This window comes from Gopherus flavomarginatus, chromosome 14, assembly GCF_025201925.1.
Source record: "Gopherus flavomarginatus isolate rGopFla2 chromosome 14, rGopFla2.mat.asm, whole genome shotgun sequence".
Taxonomy (NCBI): Eukaryota; Metazoa; Chordata; order Testudines; family Testudinidae; genus Gopherus; species Gopherus flavomarginatus.
In genome coordinates, this window is record NC_066630.1 from 1,299,215 (window position 1) to 1,319,921 (window position 20,707).

At 46.0% G+C, this 20,707-nt stretch overlaps 1 protein-coding gene across 7 annotated transcripts in view; it reads right to left on the reverse strand.

The window, feature by feature from the left end:
* The window catches only part of ZFHX3 (zinc finger homeobox 3), a 301,533-nt gene that overhangs the window by 114,954 nt on the left and 165,872 nt on the right, over positions 1-20,707 (reverse strand). For all 7 annotated transcript variants that reach the window (XM_050922216.1, XM_050922217.1, XM_050922213.1 and 4 more), the window contains one exon: positions 18,855-19,086. In XM_050922216.1, coding sequence (XP_050778173.1) covers positions 18,855-19,086 — 232 coding nt within the window. The remainder of the gene's footprint in view (positions 1-18,854; positions 19,087-20,707) is intronic.

The window sequence follows — 20,707 nt, forward strand, 5'->3', positions numbered from 1 at the left end:
ATTGGCCACTATCAGAGGACAGGATACTGGGCTGATGGACCTTTGGTCTGACCCAGTCTGGCCGATCTTAGGTTCTTAAGTCCACGTGCTTACCAAGAGCTAGGAGTCAGAGAGTTCTCTTCTCCAAGGTTTTACAACTCTTTTCAGGTCAAGAGGCAGACACACACATTTGACAGAGAAGCTGAAGGTCAATACAGTGGGACAAGATTTGTCACAGCTAATATGATGTTGGGGCTGCCTCCTGTACTTGGGTGTCCCAGAGAGCTAGAATGGAGCCACAATTCCTGCTCTGTAGATAACTAGCCATTTTAAAGAACAGCTCTCTGTTAAAAGGCAACGAAATGTATTTTCAGCTGTGAATGCTCTTTGAGTGAGTTTGCATGACTGAATGAGACAGGACTGTAGAGTACCATGCACTTGAAGAACCTATTATATCTCTATGGGCAGTAATACGAGAGAACTCCAGGTTTCTCAGAACAAATATCACCGTTAAATCTGGATGCAGTACCCAGGGGCCAATATGTCTTGGCTACAATGATCCCCAAGAAACCGGTTGGCAGATCGGTGCATTCTGACCACACTCCTCATCTCTCCCACACACCTCTTGCCTCCGCCGGCACACATTTAGCATGCGACTGAATTGGAGCGTGCCAAGAGAGCGCAGCACAGGACCATTCCATTGGCCCTGTAGGATGGTGGAAGCCTCCTTACATCAGGGGACTTTCCCAGTTGAGAGAGCTGTCTGGTTTCTTGATCCTTTATGACACCAGAATGAAGTAAAGGGGCTGACCTGCAGCTCCAGATAGGGCCACAGTCCATCTTCGGAAGTGTGTGCAGAGGGGACTGACACGGTACAGAGACTGACTCTACTCAAGAGGAGAACAAAACACTTGCTTTGAACTAGAGTTCTTGTCCTCTGCCAAGCACATAGGCCCAGCAGTCTGCTAGCACCGACCAAGCTCAGCTGCTGGTCACTTCCACGCAACGATCACGCCATAGGGCTGGAACACACCACTTTACACAGGGGACAGCCCTCTTCTCTTGTGTCCTACCCCCCAGATTTAGTCCATTAGTTACTTTGCACGAAGGGACAAGGGCTCCAATGTTAACATAAAACAAAAGCACCAAAACAAAGCAAAACCCCAAACCCAATCTTATTAGCTTTTTAGAACTGGAGTGAGACAAATTCATGCTGGGTGCTGACGAGAAAAGCGCAGTAGAGGGACCTCAAATCTTCCCAACACACTTCACTGTAGCATCTGCTGGGTAAGCTGGTGGGTTTTTTTTTATTATTATTATTAAGTGGAAAAGGCTTTAAGATGCAGCCAAACAAGAAAAACATTCTGGAACAAGTCAGCAGTCAGAGCTTCCTCTCTTTCTCTTTAATGAAAGCCATGAGCTCCTGGTGACAAGTGTCTGCTGGAGCTACATGGGGAGTTTATGAGATTCCTGCCACGTTTCAGTGATATTACAGCATGTCTTTGGTCTGCCATCCCTAGCCCAGCTATCTAACCACTTCCTTCCCGCCAGGCGCCTCCCATTAGAGCCTTTCATTAAGTGAATGCTTGGGGGGGGTTGTGCATATTTATATTACTCCCTCCATCCTCTTCTCATGTTTACCACGGCACATGGAAAAAAGTTATGATAAACTTTAATAAAAACAAAATTAAAACTATTAAACCTTTCATATCCTTTAGAGATTATCTCCCCACTGCTGGCTGGTCAAATGGATTCTGGGACACAACTGCTTTTCTTTTCTTTAAATTCAAGAACCAAAAGAGAAATAATAAAGGAAATGTGCCTCTGCCAGATATTAAAGAGGAACAAATGTTGTCCCTCTACTCTCAGCAGCCAGCCTCTCATCTCTGTGTTCATATCAGAGCCTCTTGGAAGAAGAGAAAGAAGAAGCCAGGTGTTGCATAATCTTGTCCAAATTAAGGGCAGAAAAGGCAGACAAGTGGGTAGATCACGCTGGAGAACAAGTACAGAGACAAGCAAGTTCCCCTATGTTTCTAAACAAACTGAGCCTGGTATAATGACAGGTTTCAGAGTAGCAGCCGTGTTAGTCTGTATCCTAGTGTGTTTTCCTGTGGGACCTGGAATTGTTGTCTCTCCATGTCCTGAAACTCTTTCTCACAGACGTTCCCGTCAGCAGCCACCCTGCCCTTTAACCACACAAAAAAAAATTCTCCAGTTTTGATGACTGTGAAACAATAGTACAAAGACTAAAGCAAAAGCAACGTAACAGTCGCAAATATCCCTCTCCACTTCTCTATCAAGGAGGAGCCTTTGAATCAGCCGGGTGTCTGAACACGTCCCTTGGAGGATATGATTACACAGAGCAGAGCTGTCTATGTGGGCCTGCCAGACAGCTGAGAGTCACACCTGGGGCATGATACCCTTCAGAAATGGAAGAACAACTTGGAGAAATGGGGCTTTGAGATCCCAACAGAATGACATGAGGTTAAAGCAACAAGTTTTCTTATGGCATAAGGAACAGGAGTGAAATGAAACCTTTTTTGGAAGACATGATAATCTTGTATGTGGGGGTGTCCTGGGGCTTTGGCACAAGGATGAGAAACACTGCAGGAAAAGGGGCAGTGTAGGTTTAATCAGCGTACACAAATACTGCCAAGAGCAGTGTGCTTTGTTGCTATTTCATGTATGTTACTCTGCTGAAGAGTGAATGTTTCCTCAAAACAGGACAACAGCTTTTCTCACTCATCTTCTGCTGAGGAGACAAGAGAAAAGGATTTCCTCTTCAGAGACCAAAGCTAGACAATCGCCCCAGCTGCAGCAAGCTCTTCGATTCCATTCCAACCGGTGCATGGCAGGACACACACAGCAGCCCTTTCTAGCCCAGTCTCCAGTACGCTGCACAGACTGGGCATTCACAACGACTTTAGAGCAAATCTTTAGAGTCTATGCACCAATGATCTGATTGTATTTACATGGCATCAAGTGTACAGCACTTCAGATATAAACACAGGTTTCTGCCACAAGGTACTTAGAGATGACATTTGAGGAAAGACAACATTGGGACAGGGGAAGATCAGTGGATGACAAAATAAGGGAAGAAGCTAGCAGTGCTGGGAGAGCATTTGATGTTTGTGCAGAGGGTTGGGCTCTTGTCTGAACTGTCCTATTAGACGGATTTAATCTATCCTGGGCAGGCCTGGAAGTGGGAAGGAGCGAGCACCTGAGAGGTAGCTAGGGATAGGGATGCTCGCTGAAAGAAGCTGGTTTGGAAGAGGAGAATAAGACTGGCAAGTGCACAGGACAGGGGAGACGGTTCCAGATCCACGGGGCAAAGATAAGGCCTGAGAATGGGAGAAGACAGCAATCTGAACAGTTATGAAAAGCAGCATACAAGGAAGACAAGGAGGCTTCTGCTCTGCTTCACCAACAGACTTCAGCTCTGCCCTGAAAGGCCCTTATCCTGCACAGAGGTGTTTCTATTGCACTTCATATGTGCACCCAAGAGATTTGACTTAATTTTGTTTACTGGTAATGTTTAGACAGAGGAATCAGTTTGGAAGAGCTGCTCACCCTGCCTACACATTGCTAATAAACAGAATTTAGTCAAATATCTTGTGTCCCTGGGCGAGGTGCAAAAGAAATTCCTCTGCCCAGGGTACACTGTACTACTGCAGCCACTGAAGTTTCTCCACCCACTGGGAAGTTTCTAAGCACCCTGTGTGCACAGAACTAGGTTCCACATAGACAGCAGACAAAGGTGTGACAATGACAATCCCACTCTTCTGAATCTCTCTAAAACCCTCCATTGCCTCTGTTTGGCAAGGCCAAATACTTATATTTGGTTATGGGGGCAGTTTACCTTTACTTACAATCTGAGACACAGATTTTAGGCATTACCAAAATAAGCAGGGATAGGCTGCACTGGGGAACGTTGCAGCTTACCTTGTTTAAACTTGGTACCAGTGCACCTACAGTGACAGCAGGAACCGGCAAATTCCAGCACAGGCAAGGCCTTAGAACATTACCGTGCAAGTGAGGAGACTGGACTCATGTAAAACTTCCACTCAAAGCAGGCACTTGTTGCAGCCTTACTTTAATAATACTATCTAGCTCGTATATGTCACTGACACCTACAAATTGGAAATGCCTTATATGGTGGTCCCATTCCCCCAGCATACGAGGCCCAGGGATGCTCATTTCCAAACCTGCCTCTGCCTACACCAGCTGGGTAGCAGGTTTTCCACAGCCTTTGTGAGCTGCCAGCATTTCGCCCTGTCCATTCAACGTGTAATCCAGGAAATGGCTACCGAACAAGAGGGACAGACTGGATGGTGGGGGCAGCTAACTTGGTTAAAACAGCAGTGAATACACAGCAAATCTGCTTTTACTTCAGCTTAGCGGCTCAAGTTCAACCCAGAGCCTTTAAGTCGAGTTGTAAACTGTTAAAAAAAAAAGCATTGTCATGTCCTCACTGCTATTTTAACTCAAGGTAGGAACACTTTCCGTTGTTGTTGGGGGGGTGGGGGGGCACAGTGAAGACATATCCAGAATCCCCTGTTCTCAGAGCAACTGAGAAGGAAGAACTCCTCTGTGGTTAAGACTTTTACATCTAGAGATAATGACCCAAGTTGCTGGCAGCCATTCTACCCTGAGTCTGAGGAGAAAGGCAGGTCCCTGGGTGGTTGCTAATGCTCGGATCAGAATGGGACATGTTTAGCTAGCATTCAAAAACGACTGACCTCAGGGACCTCCAGCACTAAAAGCCTGAGTCTCCAGAGCCAGGCTATATATGGGGTGGTAACAGACTCGCATCCTTCGTGGACCAGCACAGGGGGAACACAACACACTGACCACTGAGCTGCATTTACATCGATAAAACACCAATCCGGCAGTTCCACACCAAGTGCTGGCAGCTTCAAGCACAACTATCTGAGATGAGCACTAAAAAGGCTTGTTTTGTACCTGCAGCTTTTGGAGAAAAGATGCTTTCACAGGTTGGACAAAAATAGTTTTTATGTTGATCTCTGCCATGCCCTGTCTACTTACATGGTGCCAGGGGTGGCTCTAGCTTTTTTCCCGCCCCAAGCATGGCAGGCAGGCTGCCTTCAGCGGTGCGCCTGCGGGAGGTCCCTGGTCCCGCGGATTCAGTGTACCTGCTGCCGAACTGCTGCCAGTCCTGCAGCTTTGGCAGACCTCCCGCAGGCATGCCGCCAAAGGCTGCCTGACTGCTGCCTCACAGCAACCGGTAGGGTGTCCCCCGCGGCTTACCGCCCCAGGCACGCGCTTGGAGCGCTGGTGCCTCAAGCCGCTGCTGCATGGTGCTACCACCACACTATCTAAGATTATTTGCACATAGAAATAACACTCCTCCTTCACTCTTCCTTCCCAGCTGTAAAAACAGTACCTTGGTTAGTTTCTAGGGATTTTTTCGCCTGTGAGATCTGTGTGTGGGGAGGTATGCAGGAGTTACTGGGGAGAGCTAGGCTGAAGGAATGAGTTTAAATTTACCGCTGAGTTCTGTTGTCACTATCCCCTGCAGAAATTAATGTCACAGGAGCTGGGGCTAGCCTACGGAAGTTCTGTTTCCCATGCTCATCAGCTTCTCTCTATTCATTGATCATTGTTTAGGGAATTTTTTTGTTAAGTGGTCAGGATTAAAAGCAAATTGGCCCATGGGTGACAGCAAACAAATGCATCTGCAATGAGCGACAAATACCAGCCATAGCAGAAGCCCAGAGATGTGCTAAGATACTACAGAGAGGGGTGCCCTAAAATATCCAAGCTAGAAAAGCATCTCCTAGTCCCTAAGATGCACTGTTCTTGGTCAGCAACACTAACTGAGTATCCCACATGAGCTCATCTTCCTATCTGCTACAATATTAGCAAACTCTGCACAGAGCAAGCAGAAAAGCGTAATGGTCTTAAATCATCCAGCTCAAGAAGGCTCCCAGGTAATGGGGCTTGGGTTTCTTGCCCGGTGTCTGTGTAATTTTTCTGCCCATGGCTTCATTTCCCCTCCACAGGAAGCAGACTGTAGCTCCCAAAACTCTTTTCTACGGTAGGCAGAGAAGTTCCTGGGAGGTCTGTATCATCAGCTGTGTGTGTGTGCGCGCGTGCGTGGGCACGCTGTAAGGGGTTGGTGGGAGAGAGGGAGTATATGTATGTTCTGTAAGGGGTGGGAGGGAATGAGTTGCAAATAATGTGCAATCAGGAACTATCACAATTACAAATGTAAACGAACAAGCAATTGGCCCTGACCTTTGTAGATTGTTAGAGGACTAATTAAGCCAAATCAGGAATCTCTTCCATCAGGAGACTGAGACACAGATGCATGGAAATATCTACATGCAAACCCAGGGTGTTATACACCCCTTTTTTGATATACACAAATAAGCAACTGCACACATGCAATCTGGAGGTAATAATCCCACCACTCAAACTGTGCCTCAGCAAGGCACTAAAGTCTGTTGTGCACAGGCCAGTAATCGAAGTTATTCAGGGTAACGAAAGTCCAGCTTGGCCTGGTATATAAAACTATTTGTAAAAGTAATAAAAGTTGGAACCAAGTAGACTGGTACACACTGAATTGTAAAGTTAGAAGCCTTGTAATCAGGGGTCTTTCCAAACTCCTGGTAAAGTGATGGGCTGGCAGGACAACGAGCTGGAAGAGTCTAGAGAAGAAAGAAGCGTTTATAGTTGAAATGACTGAACTGTGTTAGAACTGATTAATTTTAATGGGATGAAGTTGCCACCCTGCCTTGGACATGGCTTATCTGGGAGTCACTTAAGGGGAGCAGTGGGATGGGCAGACTGGTTAGGAGCAAGCTTTACCATCATGGCTGCAAATGCCACTGCCTCCTGAGACGCTGCAGAAGTGGAGCGGGGTTTTTTGGCACCCTAGGCTCGCCGGTCCCGCGGCTCCGGTGGACCTGCCGCAGGCATGCCTGCGGATGCTCCACCGGAACCGCGGGACCAGCAGACCGTCCGCAGGCACGCCTGCGGGAGGTCCACCGGAGCAGTCTGCCGCCCTCCCAAATCCTGGTGTCCTAGGCGACCGCCTAGGTCACCTGAATGGAAGCGCCGACCCTGAGACCCTGGGATCCACCATGGCACCATTCACTGGGCCTTCACTGTCCTGATTCTGAAAGATATCCTGATCAGGTAGGGCCACAGAGAGAAAACCAGATTATATCATCACCACCTCCACCAGCTTCTACTCCATCCTGAATGATACCTGGGGGTGAGACACTTTGGTTCCTGATGTCACCCCGCCCTCATGTGTCATTTTCATTCCCTAGTTTATTTCTCCTCTTCTCCATCTCTCCTTTTGTCTTCTGTCTAACAAGAGTCCAGATTGGCCAGCCAAGACAACTAACTTCACCTCTGGCAAGACATGCTGTGAGCCAGTGCTAGATTCCTGACACTGGTAGAAGTTTTCCATTGCTGGGAGTAAGCCTACACAGCAATTAGACACCTGTGGCTAGCCCATGCCAGCTGGCTCAGATTAAGGGGCAGTTTAATTGCGGTGTAGACATTTGGGCTCAGACTGGAGCCCGGGCTCTAGGACCCTGTGAGGTGGAAGTGTCCCAGAGCTGGGGCTGCAGCTCAGGCAGGAACCCCTGACATGGCAATTAAACAACCCCTTAGCCAGAGCCCTGCAAGCCCAAGTCAGTTGGCCTCGGCCAGCTGTGGACATATGATTGCAGTATAGACATACTCTGAGTGGCTGGTAAAACCCTGTGCTGGGCCTGTGTTTCTCCAGGAGCGAAGCTGCAAGTGGAAGTCAGCACCAAAACACTACACAGATTCTCTTGTCTTTGCTTTGGTTGTTTCTCCCTTTTTGTATTCATGTCTTGTTTTATGGAAATTAAACAGGATCAGCTTCAACTACAACAGTGCCAGATCATCAAAGCTAATTCTCCTCTTTTCCTCACAAAAGCTGACACCATTGGCAACACCGTCTAAAACCTATGAAACGGGTCCAGCCTCAGAAGGGAAAAGGAGTAAGGAATATTATTTAAAAGGAAGCCTTCCTGGACACTACATTCCAAATGCTTTATAACTGGTTTCTCTTCTTTTCCTGGGTCTCTAATAAAAAGGATTAAAAGATTTTTTTGAAGGTGGTTGTTACAAGAGTAACTTGACACGACGCCCAAGGCCACACTCAGCTGCTAATGCTGTAACTGTGAACAAAGGTTTTATTAATAATCTTACCCCTTTGTTGGGCCTGCCACACACCCAAAGGCCCCAAACTCCGGCCTGTGCTTGAGTCAGGTGACTGAGGGTCATGTGACAGAAGCATGGCGGTGGCACTTCCTATGAGATGAGTTAGGCTCACCTAGGAGACAGGACCGCAGGGAGCAAGCCCTGGATGACTGCAGAGTACCTTGCACCTTGACGATGCAGTGCTGAGGAGAACCATGCTGTCTAGGGAGAAATAGTTTGGGCCTGAGAGGGCCAAATGAATCAATTATACAACTGGAATGGCTTACTAAAGCAGACCCCATAGGGGAGAATGATCATTCAAACTCTTAGGTATGTGGGACTTAATTGGATAGTTGGGGGGAACTGAGACTATGGTAACAAAATTGCCACTCCAGGGGGGTGGCCTGCTCTGAACCACTTCCTGCAACATACACATAATTCAGTGCCTCACCCACACTACCCCCTATACACAGAAAAAAGTGTGTGCAAACCAGCCCATAGAACAGAGCCCACAAATACCTAGGTGTGCACATAAACACATCCAGGCAGAGACAGGAAAATACATTATTTACATGACGGGAGGCTTTCAGACATACAGGGCATTGCACAGACACAGACACAGACAGGTGGTGCCTGTCCTAGAGCAGTGGTTCTCAACGAGGTACGCAGAGGCCTTCAAAGGGGTACATGAACTCACCCAGCTATTTGCTTAGTTTTAAAACAGGTGACAGAAAAAGCATGAGCCAAGTCAGTACAAACTAAAATTTCACACAGACAATGGCTTGTTTATACTGCTTGATACACTGAAATGCAAATACAATATTTATATTCCAACCCATTTATTGTATCATTGTATGGCAGAAATGAGAAAGCATGCCATTTTCAGTACTACTGCGCTGTGTCACTCTTGTATTTCTATGTCTGATTTTGTAAGCAAGCAGTTTTTAAGTGAGATGTAACCTGGGGGTATGCAAGATAAATCAGACTCCTAAAGAGGGTAGAGTAGAGTAGTCTGGAAAGGTTGAGAGCCACTGCCTCAGAGAGCTAGGAAGACAAATAATGCCTAGGGACAATGTACCCATTCCTTCCCTTGCCTATTGAAGCAGTGAAAAAAATTCAAAATGGTGACTCTCACACTTCCTCTGGGTCAAAATTCACAAACTTTGTTTTGAATTGAAAACGATAAGATTTTTGTTTTGCAGGAAATTTTAAAATTTTGTTCCATTTCAGAACAAAAAAGGATTTAGAAATTTCCTGTGAAACTGATATTAGTATTTCAATTAGCTCCAGATATACAGCACCCTTGCTATCTCTCCTCCCTCCCTCTGTCTAAGGGCCCTGCTCATTTATTCCACCACAGCTACTCCTTTCACCTTGACTGCTCCACAGCACAGATTCGAGTTCAGTATAAGACCTGAGCATAGACTAGCCATGTGCAAACACAAAGCATGGCTGCAACACCTGAATGCTGTTAATAGGCAGAGGAACAACAGAACACAGCTTTAGCCTGCACAGAAATGCACTGTAGTAGACTCTTCATTATTATTTATTGGTTCAGCACTGCACAATAAACGATGATAACAGCCCCTCCCCTAAGCACTTAGTCGGACAGGCAGGCAGAGGCCACAGGCCACCCTGGGAAATCTTAGCAGGAGGATTGTGTGTGGAGGCTTTTTGTTCAATTTATATAAACCAAGTAACAGGTGGTAGCCATGTTAGTCTGTATCCACAAAAACAACAAGGAGTCTGGTGTTGCACCTGAAGTGAGGTTTTTTACTCATGAAAGCTTATGCCCAAATAAATCCGTTAGTCTTTAAGGTGCCACTGGACTCCTTTTTGTTTATATAAGGCCCTGTCTGGGATGATTTAGTTGGGGATTGGTCCTGCTTTGAGCAGGAGGTTGGAGTAGATGACCTCCTGAGGTCCCTTTCAACCCTGATATTCTATAATAAACCAAGTTATACAATCATTCTCCGGGTCTTACAAAAAAAGGTGCTTTGAAAAAGAGTCTTGCATGAAGAACTGGTGGTGGCTTGGGGAAATGATTTCAAAATGATATTCCACATGTAGGAGCAGAGTGGGTGAGACAGTACAGAGATGAGGGTGGAGAAGGAAACAGGGTACTGGGAATGGCATTGCTCAGAGCAGAGGGTGACTGGAGACTGTCATCATTGGGGGTGAAGCTTTGAAGGTGAGGACAAGGAGTTTAAAGTTCTTAAGGAGGAGTCAGCAGAGGGACCGAAAGTGAATTGCAACCAAGTCTGAATAACTGTCAAGACAGATAACTGTGGCAGGGTATTTGGATCATCCTGAAAGGGATCCAAGTGCATGTTAGTGAGGCCAAATAGGAGGAAGATTGAGTAGCTAAGACTGAAAATAATTCCAGTGTGGCTCAATGGTTTAGTTGTCAGGCCAGCAAGGGAAGGCTGGATCTCTGATATGGTGTAAAGAAATAGAAAAATGTATATAGTCCTTAGATGTGCATAATATAAGGGGAAAGAGTGAAAGATAATTTCCAAGTTGTGAGCCCGGGTGAGGGAGGATGGGGTGTTTTAACAGTAACGGAGAATGGGGAAAGAGTACAGAGAGACAGTTTAGGTGCAGATAGAGAGCATCTGAGCAAATGACAAGCCACCTAGAAGAAAGCATTCGAGACACAGGCTTAGATGTGGGCCTGGACAAAGTAGATTTGAGAGTCATCTACATCAGAATGACAGTGAAATCATCCCTGTGAGTGGATGAACACACCTAGTGATAAAGTGTAGAAGGAGAAGAGAGGAGAGGTTTAGTGGGAAAGACAGACAGCTTTCCCAGGCTGACATATGCCCTACACTGAAATACTTCTACACATGTGAAAAGTGTGATTCAGTCAACCCGGACAGATCTGCTTGGTGTTGATGAGCTGTGTTAAACAGATCAGGCTAGATCTTGCTTTTATGCCCAAAGTGGTCCCTTCTGGCCTTAAATTCGATGATTTGGCCTTCCAAGCTGCTTGTGCTAAGCACAGAGAGTCAATGGTACCAGTCCCTCAGACCACACTGGTTAACTTGGATGGATCCGGGGAGCTCAGTGCTACTCATGTGGACACATCTGGTAAGTGGTTCTCAAGAGCACATGGTGTCAGATCCTCAGCTCTGGACTTGTCGACATGGATGGATCCAGGGACCATTCTGACAAGTGGCTTCTCAGTGTCAAGGGATGCCAGATTTCAATAGAGTTGGCTGACCAGGCCAGATCTAGGGACCTTGGTACCATTTACGCCAGGCACAGAAACATGATGGTGAACACATCTCCAGAGCTGATACTGGATTTAGACTGCCAGCCTTAACTGACTTGACTGGGACTTGGAGGCTTGAAGCCACAGGCTGCCACTGGCTGTGTAGATGTATCCTTACAGTCTGAGGTAACTGAGAAGGCAACGTTTTCTTTTGTTCAATTTCATCCCTTCATTTATAAATATTCCCCCTTGGACCTGTCGAATAATTCCTCTCCTCCCTCCTGAAATACTGCAGTGCCCCCCTCAGTCATTGCTTAGCTCTGCTATTATTATTTATCTGTTATTTTTAGCTGTCAGCAATGGGCTTGAGGAGCTACATACATCTCCTTTCCTTCGGGCCCTGCCAGCTCAGGTGGGCAGTCTGTAGGCCCAGAATCAACTCTGGAGACAGTGCTTTTAAGTTGTGGCTTGAGCAGGAGCTCAGGCCCTGCAGACTAGGAAGGGTAGGTGGGCTACAGAGCCCAAGATGCAAGGTCTACGGAGCTACTGTTAGTGCAGTGGCCTGAGCCTGAGTCTGCAGACCCAGGCTCAGAGACTCACTGCCACGGGCTGCGTAGACATCCTTTAAGAGACCACCACCACACTGCAATCACCTCTACTGGAGTGATGGGAGACCCAGGCAGTGTGTCATTGGAAATTCAACTGGACAAGACCCTGAAGCACACCCTGCAGGGAACAATCTGCCCTAACCCCGGAGTTCCAGGCTAGGTGAGACCTAGTCGGGGTTGTTGGTCTGTAGCTCTTAGGATCCGAAAAGGAGAGCATTTATTAGGGAGAACTAAACAACCAACCTCCAGCCCAGATACTAGCCAGGGCCTCTCTTCGCTGTCATACAGAGAACTGGCGCCATGCTCTATCATCCATTTGGGCACCTTCATCTTCAGTTCTCTATGGGCATAAAAGCAAGTGAAAGATGGTGAAATTATCCATTCTCCACTTTGGTTTTGTACAGTCTCAGCCAAATGCAAACTCAGTTGCTTTATTACTCTGGGAGCACACCCAATGAGCAGGGTCTTCTGCTGGGGGGGGGGTGACTTGACATTTTGGCAAACAAGAATCCTCAGGCTGTCAGTATTTATTAACTTCTCTCAAAGTTTGGCTGAGAGGCTTCTGAAAACTGTAAAGAAAGTGAAAAGATTCCAAATCATTAAGGTGACCTGCAAAAGAGCTGCCTCCTCCTTTGCATCTTTTTTAGGTAAAGAGATTTTTTTCCCCGGCATTTTTTCAACTAGGAACCTAGAAACATTAGGAATGTCAAGTTTTGCCCTCCTGTTTGTTGGTGCTTTCCAGGGAGATCCCCAGGGATATGGAGTGAGGGCTCTCTGCCAAGATTTGAAATGGTGGATCCCAGAAGACTGGAGAAGTGCTAATGTAGCACACATCTTCAAAAACGGGGAAAGGGAGGGGCCGGGGAGCTACAGACCACTCAGCCTGAGCTTGATACCTGGGAAGCTACTACAGCAATGTATAAATTATTCAATTTGCGAATACCTGGAGGGTGAAGGGGGTAATCACTAGCAGCCAGCATGGATTTACTAAAACAAATCATGCCAAACCAGCTTGAGTTCCTTCTTAGATAGGGTAACTGGTGGGGTGGCTAGGGGGAATGCGGTGGACACAATATATCTGGACTTCAACAAGGCTTTTGTCATAGTCCCACATGACATTCTGATAAGACAGAACAAGGAGCAATGGTCTCAAGTTGCAGCAGGGGAGGTTTAGGTTGGATATTAGGAAAAACTTTTTCACTAGGAGGGTGGTGAAGCACTGGAACGGGTTACGTAGGGAGGTGGTGGAATCTCCTTCCCTAGCGGTTTTTAAGGCCTGGCTTGACAAAGCCCTGGCTGGGATGATTTAGTTGGGGATCGGTCCTGCTTTGAGCAGGGAGTTGGACTAGATGCCTCCTGAGGTCCCCTCTGTCATAACATTTCTTCCCAGATCTGGACCTCAGCGTCCAAAATATGGGTGTTAGCAAGAAAACCTCCAAGCTTAGTTACCAGCTTGGACCTGGTATCGCTGCCACCAGCTAGGAATTATACAGTGCCTAGCTCACTGTGGTCTCCCCAAAACCTTCCCTGGGCGACCCCCAGACTCAGATGCCTTGAGTCTTACAACAAAGGGAAATAACCCCCTCCCCTTGTTTCCTTGTTACTTCCTCCCAGGCTCCCCTCCCTGGACGACCCTAGGAGATTCCCTGCTTCCAGTCCTGGAAACACAAGTACCGAGAGATCTAATCTCTCTTTCCCCTCACCCAGAGGGTATGCAAAGTCAGGTTTAGTAAATCTAACACACAGAGATTTTCCCCCTGACTTCTTCCTCCCTGGTGAGCTGCAGACTCAATTCCCTGGAGTCCCCACTAAAGAAAAACTCCAACAGGTCTTAAAAAGAAAGCTTTATATAAAAAGAAAGAAAAAGACATTAAAAATAGTCTCTGTATTAAGGTGACAATATACAGGGTCAATTGCTTAAAGGAAAAAAATGAATAAACAGCCTTATCCAAAAAGAATACAATTTAACACATTCCAGCAACTACACACATGTAAATACAAAAAAACAATATAAACCTATTGTCTTACTATCCTTGTACTTACAACTTGGAAACAGAAGATTAGAAAGCCTGGAGATAGAAAAATCACTCTCATAGCCAAGAGGGCACAGACCCAAGACAAAGGACTCACACTCAAAACTTCCCTCCACCCAGATTTGAAAAAGTCTTGTTTCCTGATTGGTCCTCTGGTCAGGTGTTTGGTTCCCTGTGTTAACCCTTTACAGGTAAAAGAACATTAACCCTTAGCTATCTGTTTATGACACCCTCCAACCTTGATATTCTGTGATAAGTAAGCTGGAGAAATGCAGGTTTGGCGGAACTAACATTAAGATACATAACTGATTAAAAAATCACAAACGAAGAGTAACTATTAATGGAATGATGTCAGATTAGAGGGAGATCTCCAGTGGGGTTCCACAGAGATCTGTTCTGGGTCTGGTGTTATTGAACATCTTTATTAATGACCTGGATGTAGGAAGAGACAGAATACTGATCCAATGTGCAGATGACACAAAGTTGGGGGGTGGGTTGCAAACACTTTGGAGGATGGAGCAAAAATTCAGAGGGATCTTCATAAACTGGAGAACTGGGCTTCAGACAACAAAATGAAATTCAACAAAGATAAATGCAAAGTGCTCCATCTAGGAAGGAACAATCAGTTTCACACATACAGAATGGGAGGAGACCGTCTAGGAAGGAGTATGGCAGAAAGAGATCTAGGGGTCATAGTGGACCACAAGCTTAATATGAGTCAACAGTGTGATACTATTGCAAAAAAAGCAAACGTGATTCTGGGATGCATTAACAGGTGTGTTGTAAACAAGACACGAGAAGTCATTCTTCCGCTTTATTCTGCACTGGTTAGGCCTCAACTGGAGTATTGTGTCCAGTTCTGGGCACCGCATTTCAAGAAAGATGTGGAGAAATTGGAGAGGGTCCAGAGAAGAGCAACGAGAATGATTAAAGGTCTTGAGAACATGACCTATGAAGGAAGGCTGAAGGAATTGGGTTTGTTTAGTTTGGAAAAGAGAAGACTGAGAGGGGACATGATAGCAGTTTTCAGGTATCTAAAAGGGTGTCATCAGGAGGAGGGAGAAAACTTGTTCACCTTAGCCTCCAATGATAGAACAAGAAGCAATGGGCTTAAACTGCAGCAAGGGAGATTTAGGCTGGACATTAGGAAAAAGTTCCTAACTGTCAGGGTAGTTAAACACTGGAATAGATTGCCTAGGGAAGTTGTGGAATCTCCATCTCTGGAGATATTTAAGAGTAGGTTAGATAAATGTCTATTAGGGATGGTCTAGACAGTATTTGGTCCTGCCATGAGGGGGACTGGACTCGATGACCTCTCGAGGTCCCTTCCAGTCCTAGAGTCTATGAGTCAGGTGCTACACTTAGGGAATAAAAACCCAGTGTACAAATACAGAATGGGGAATAACTGGGTTGGCAGCAGCACTGCTGAGAAGGATCTGGGAGTTGTGGTGTATCATACGAGACAACAGTGTGATGCTCTTGCAAAAAAAAAAAAATTTAGATTTCATTAACAGAGGCACAGCATGCAAGTCCTGGGAGATGATATTACGGCTCTAGCAGCGTTAGTTAGGTTTCAGCTGGAGTACTCTGTCCAATTTTGATCATCAATGTATAGAAAGGACGGTGACAAACCAGAAAGGAGCCAGATGTGAGTGACAAAGATGATCAAAGGGATGGAATGCAGCCATATGAGCAAAGGCTGAGGGAATTGGGTATGTTGAGTTTGGAAAAGAGGACCGGGGGGTGGGGGTGGGAGGGAGACACGACAGTAGTCTTCAAATATTTGAAAGGCTGCCATAAAAAAGATGGAGAAAAATTGTTCTCTCTTGCCACAGAGGGTAAGATAAGAGGCAGTGGGTTCAAACTACAGCAGAGCAGATTTAGATTAAATCTCACGAAAACCTTCCTAACTGTAAGAACAGTAGGCCAATGGAACAGGCTGCCTAGAGGTCACGGAAGAGCCTTCACTGGAGGTTTTCAAAAGGAGGCTGGATAGCAATCTTTGTTGGATGGTTTAGATACAACAAATCCTGCATCTTGGCAGGGGGTTAGACTAGCTATGATTGTTGAATCTTTAACAAAGGGAGATTTTCCCCAATGTTTATAAGACTTCTTGTTAAATAAGTGTTGAAAAAAATACAAATTTAAAAACTCTCCAAAATTCCCTTTCCCTCTCAGCTACTCAGGTTCCACTTCCTCAGTACCTGTGATATAGTGTGATCAGACAGCAAATGTGAAAAATCGAGATGTGGGTGGGGGGTAATAGGAGCCTATATAAGAAAAAGACCCAAAGAACAGGACTGTCCCTTTAAATCAGGACTTCTGGTCACCCCACTGTGATGTCATAATCCTGACAGTTCTCCATTCATTCATAAAGTTTTCCAGGAAAAACAGGTAAGTCCTGAACTTCTAAAGTAAAAGTAAAAGAAAAAGAAAATGTGTTTCTTTTAAAAAGCCTTTCAACCCTTCTTTACATAGCATAAAGGACCCAAGTCATTCTTTTTCTCTTTTGCATTTCACGTTTAACAAACTCACATGTGCTACAAAATACACAGAGTTGTATATTACAAGTCAATACATTGTACTGGGAAACTGAAAGGTCTTCTCTGGTAGAGCACGAGATCGCCTTCAGCAATCTCCTCTCACCCACAAAAACAAAGCCAAGGAGCTGCAGCGTCTATTGTAGCCCCAGCGGTGGGCTGGCAGCCACAGTATATTTTCACTGCTATTGTGAACTGCGAGGAGCTTGATTCCCTCCTCTCAGCCCCCACAGAACCCCTGAGCCTGCAGACTAGTTATTTGGGTTATAAAACCAGATTTAACTCTTAGTGATTTGAGATCTTTTGTTCTGCTTATTCAGGTGTTTTCAAGCATTTTAGTTTCTCTTTGGTCAACATGTATATCAGCAACCACCAAACCCTTCGTCCACCAACACATTTCTAAGATGTGCATTTTTTTTCTATCCACACAATGTAAGCATTCATCCAGATGTTTACCCTGTCTTGATGACTGCACCCTGAGATCAGTCCCTATGATAGGACTGGTCAGGGCTCTTTCCACAAATATGTAAACAAAACAAAACAAACAAACCAGAAAATGCTACTTAGTCAAAAACAAAAAACTTTCATCAGGAAGGTTTTTGAGGCCCAGGATGGAATTTTTGGTCAAAAGCAGAGAGAGAGAGAAACAGCCAGTCGTCCAGTGGCCCAGGCACTCACTTGGGACGTAGGAAACCCCCCAGGACCCTGCTCTGAATCAGGCAGTACATGGATGTGAACCTGTGTGTCCCATAATACAGGTGAGTGTCCTGACTATTGGCTATTCTGGGATGTTAAGGGCCCCGCACACAGTTTTGCAAGGTCTTGGTTTCATTCCAATCCAGAACACAAAATGTCCAAACCTCAACAAACTTTTGTGAAACAGACCTTCCTGTTCTCTTGCCATCCCTAATTATGCACCCTGTTGAACCCCTCCTCCAGCTCCCTGCCAGTGTCTCACATGAACATCACTGTGCCTGCTTCCACACTGCCCCTTACACATGGAACATTCCTTCAGAACCAGTCTGTAGGCCACTATCCTCTCCTCCTCCAAACCCGTCCTCAAGAGCCACCTCTGCTGCAATACCCAGAGGAAATCAATCAGTGAATGAGGATGTGAGGGGCACATGGCATAGCTGACCCTTATTTATAATCGGCCAAGAAAAATGCATCACAGACCGTGAAATCTGGTCTCCCGCTGTGAATTCTGATCTTTTGTGTGCTTTTACCCTATATTATACAGATTTCATGGAGGAGACCAGCGTTTCTCAAACTGGGGGTCCTGACCCAAAAGGGAGTTAAGGGGGGGTTGCAAGGTTATTTTAGGGGGGTTGTGGTATTGCCACCCTTACTTCTGTCCTGTCTTCAGAGCTGGGCACCCAGAGAGTGGTGGCTGTTGGCCAGGTGTCCAGCTCTGAAGGCAGTGCTCCGCCAGCAGCAGTGCAGAAGTAAGGGTGGACATACCATACCAGGCCATTCTTACTTCTGCATTGCTGCTGCCGGCGGCTCTGCCGTCAGAGCTGGGCTCCTTACCAGCAGCCACTGCTCTCCAGCTGTCCAGTTCTGAAGGCAGCGCCGTTGCCAGTAGCAGTGCAGAAGAAAGAGCAGCAGTACCACTACACCTCCTACAATAACCTTGTGACGACCCCACAATTCCTTTTTGGATTAGAATCCCAACAAATAAAGCACACTGACGTTTCAGATTTAAAAAGCTGAAATCATGAAATTTGTAATTTTTAAAATCCTATGACTGTGAAACTGACCAAAATGGACTGTAAATTCGGTAGGGCCCTATTGATAATTATCTGAAAGAAAGGAAAATATCCACCTATGAAAGTTGACTGAATTTGATTTTTATCCCTCATCCTCTTATGTCCCTAGCTATTTTAGGTCCCAGTCTGAAAAGACTTACGCGTGTACTTAACTTCACACATGCAATTAGTCCTACTGAAGCCCATGGGACAATTCACACATATGAAATTAAACGTGTTCAAGTCTTCACAGGGTCGGGGCCCAACACTGTAAGCTCTTTGAGGCAGGGATTACGTTTTCTGGCGCGTTGGTACAGCACCCAGCACAGTGGGCCTCTGAGCCTGACTGGGGCTTGTAAGGCTACTGTAATAAATACTAACTAACTATCACCTTGAAAGAGGAAGAGAGACCATGACAAGGAAATTCTGAAGCTGGCTGAGAAATTCTACAAACTCTTTAACTCTCCAAATCAAATATCAGAACATACACCAGTCAATAGCCATAGCTAAGAAATGCCACTCACCGGCATCAGCAGCTGGACACTTGCGGATGGTGAAGATCTGACCTAAGTCTTCCTCTTCCTCAGGGAGGCCCTTCTGAAGGTGCTGCAGTTTGCGCAGGCTCTCACTACGCTGATGTTTCATGGAGCGCACATGCTGGATAAGGTTCAGCTTGGCCTTGGTGGAATAGTTACAGAGGGCACAGTGATAATAGCAGCTTTCGCCCTCAACCCCGCTCTCATGATGCTGAAGGTGCTGTGAAGAACAAAGCAGAGACATGAGCGACGGAGTTAGAAAATGACCCATCCCCAGCCTATATGGGCTGCTGCAATTCAAGCTGCAGAAAGACTTCTTGGAAACTCGGGAGCAGGAACACACCTTGAACAAGAACAAGAGCAAGAATTTCCTTTGTGGAGAGTACTAAGAAGGTACCATGAATGGGGATTTCCTGGCACTGTTCTATGGATTGACAGCAATGGCAATTAGAGCAAGGCTGGGCCGACTTTGGGCAGAGGAGCGATACAAGTGGGCATAGGACTGTTTGTTTTGTTTTTTTAATTAATGCTCAGCACTGTATAAAACACACAGTCACTGACCCCAGGAGACTGTAATCTAACAGTACAGATAAAACACTTCAGCTCCAAACTGCACTAGAGGACCAAAAGGGCCATCAAGAACTCCAGAGTTTCTTTTTTAAAATGACTGCGTCTGTTGCTGTACCTCTCTCAAGGTTTATCTTTCACAGGCCTGGTGGAAAAGGGCATTTGAAGGGTGGATCTGAACCAAGAGAAGGGCTACTATTTGCACTGCAGTGAGATGATGTTTCAGTGGTCAGGGCAGCACAGAACAAACTCTTGATTCCTCAGCCACTGAATCCCACCGAAAATCATCTCTGCAGACCCCGCGATTATAACTGATCATAAGGGTCAACCTTCATTTGTGATCCGAAGTCCCCCACAAACCATCAATAACTCACTACTCGTGGCTGTCCACTATCAGAAGCGGAAGTACTAAGTCCTGGAGCTGAGCATCATACATGTGAAAGAAGTGAGCCCACTATCACACACATCCCTGCAGATACCGAGTCCCTCCATCCCTCCTCTGCCGTGTCCCTCACTTGGAGGCCTGGCTACACAGGGGATTTGACATGACCACACAACCTTTCAGGCTGATGGGGGGCCCCCCATGTGCATCGTGCTTCAGTGCTCCTCTCCCACAACTGATCACTGAAAGGCACTGAAGTCTTGCAGGAGGCTACAGATGTTACGGACTGGGGCTGTCCCAAGAGAGGGAGAGGAGAAGATGAGGGGAAAAAGCGGTAAATGATGGAGAAAGTTGAAATCCGTGTCTCCTTGCACTTGTGGATATTAAAACAGAACTTCCCACTCTTTGCTTCCCTGAAAAGTCTTCAGGGAGATAAGCATGTGGTGGAACAGTATAGCAGCAGCAACGAAGATCAAGCCTTTTCACTGAAAGAAAATGACCAATCCAACATTAAAAACTGTTCACAACCAAGTGTGGAATTTGCAAGAGTCTCTCCCAATAAAGCTGTTCCAGGGAGGAAATCAGAGAGGGAACTCTGATCTTATGTCCAACAGACAGAATTACATCTGATAAATGCTCAACTAAAACTTAGAAGACGAAAACAGAAGCAGCCCTTGATTGCAGTGAATGAATTCCAAGGGACCTTGGAAAGAGCCCATGAGAGCGGAGTTGCTGAGTATGTGCATCCCAGGGTTTTTTGTTTGTAAAGAGAAGGTTTAATGCCTACCACCTCAGGTTCCATTCCCTTGGAAATGGACGAAAGATATAGCATGACCTGGTAGAGCTGGACGTAGGTAGGGACAGACATCCAAACCTAATGGCCAGAGAGTAA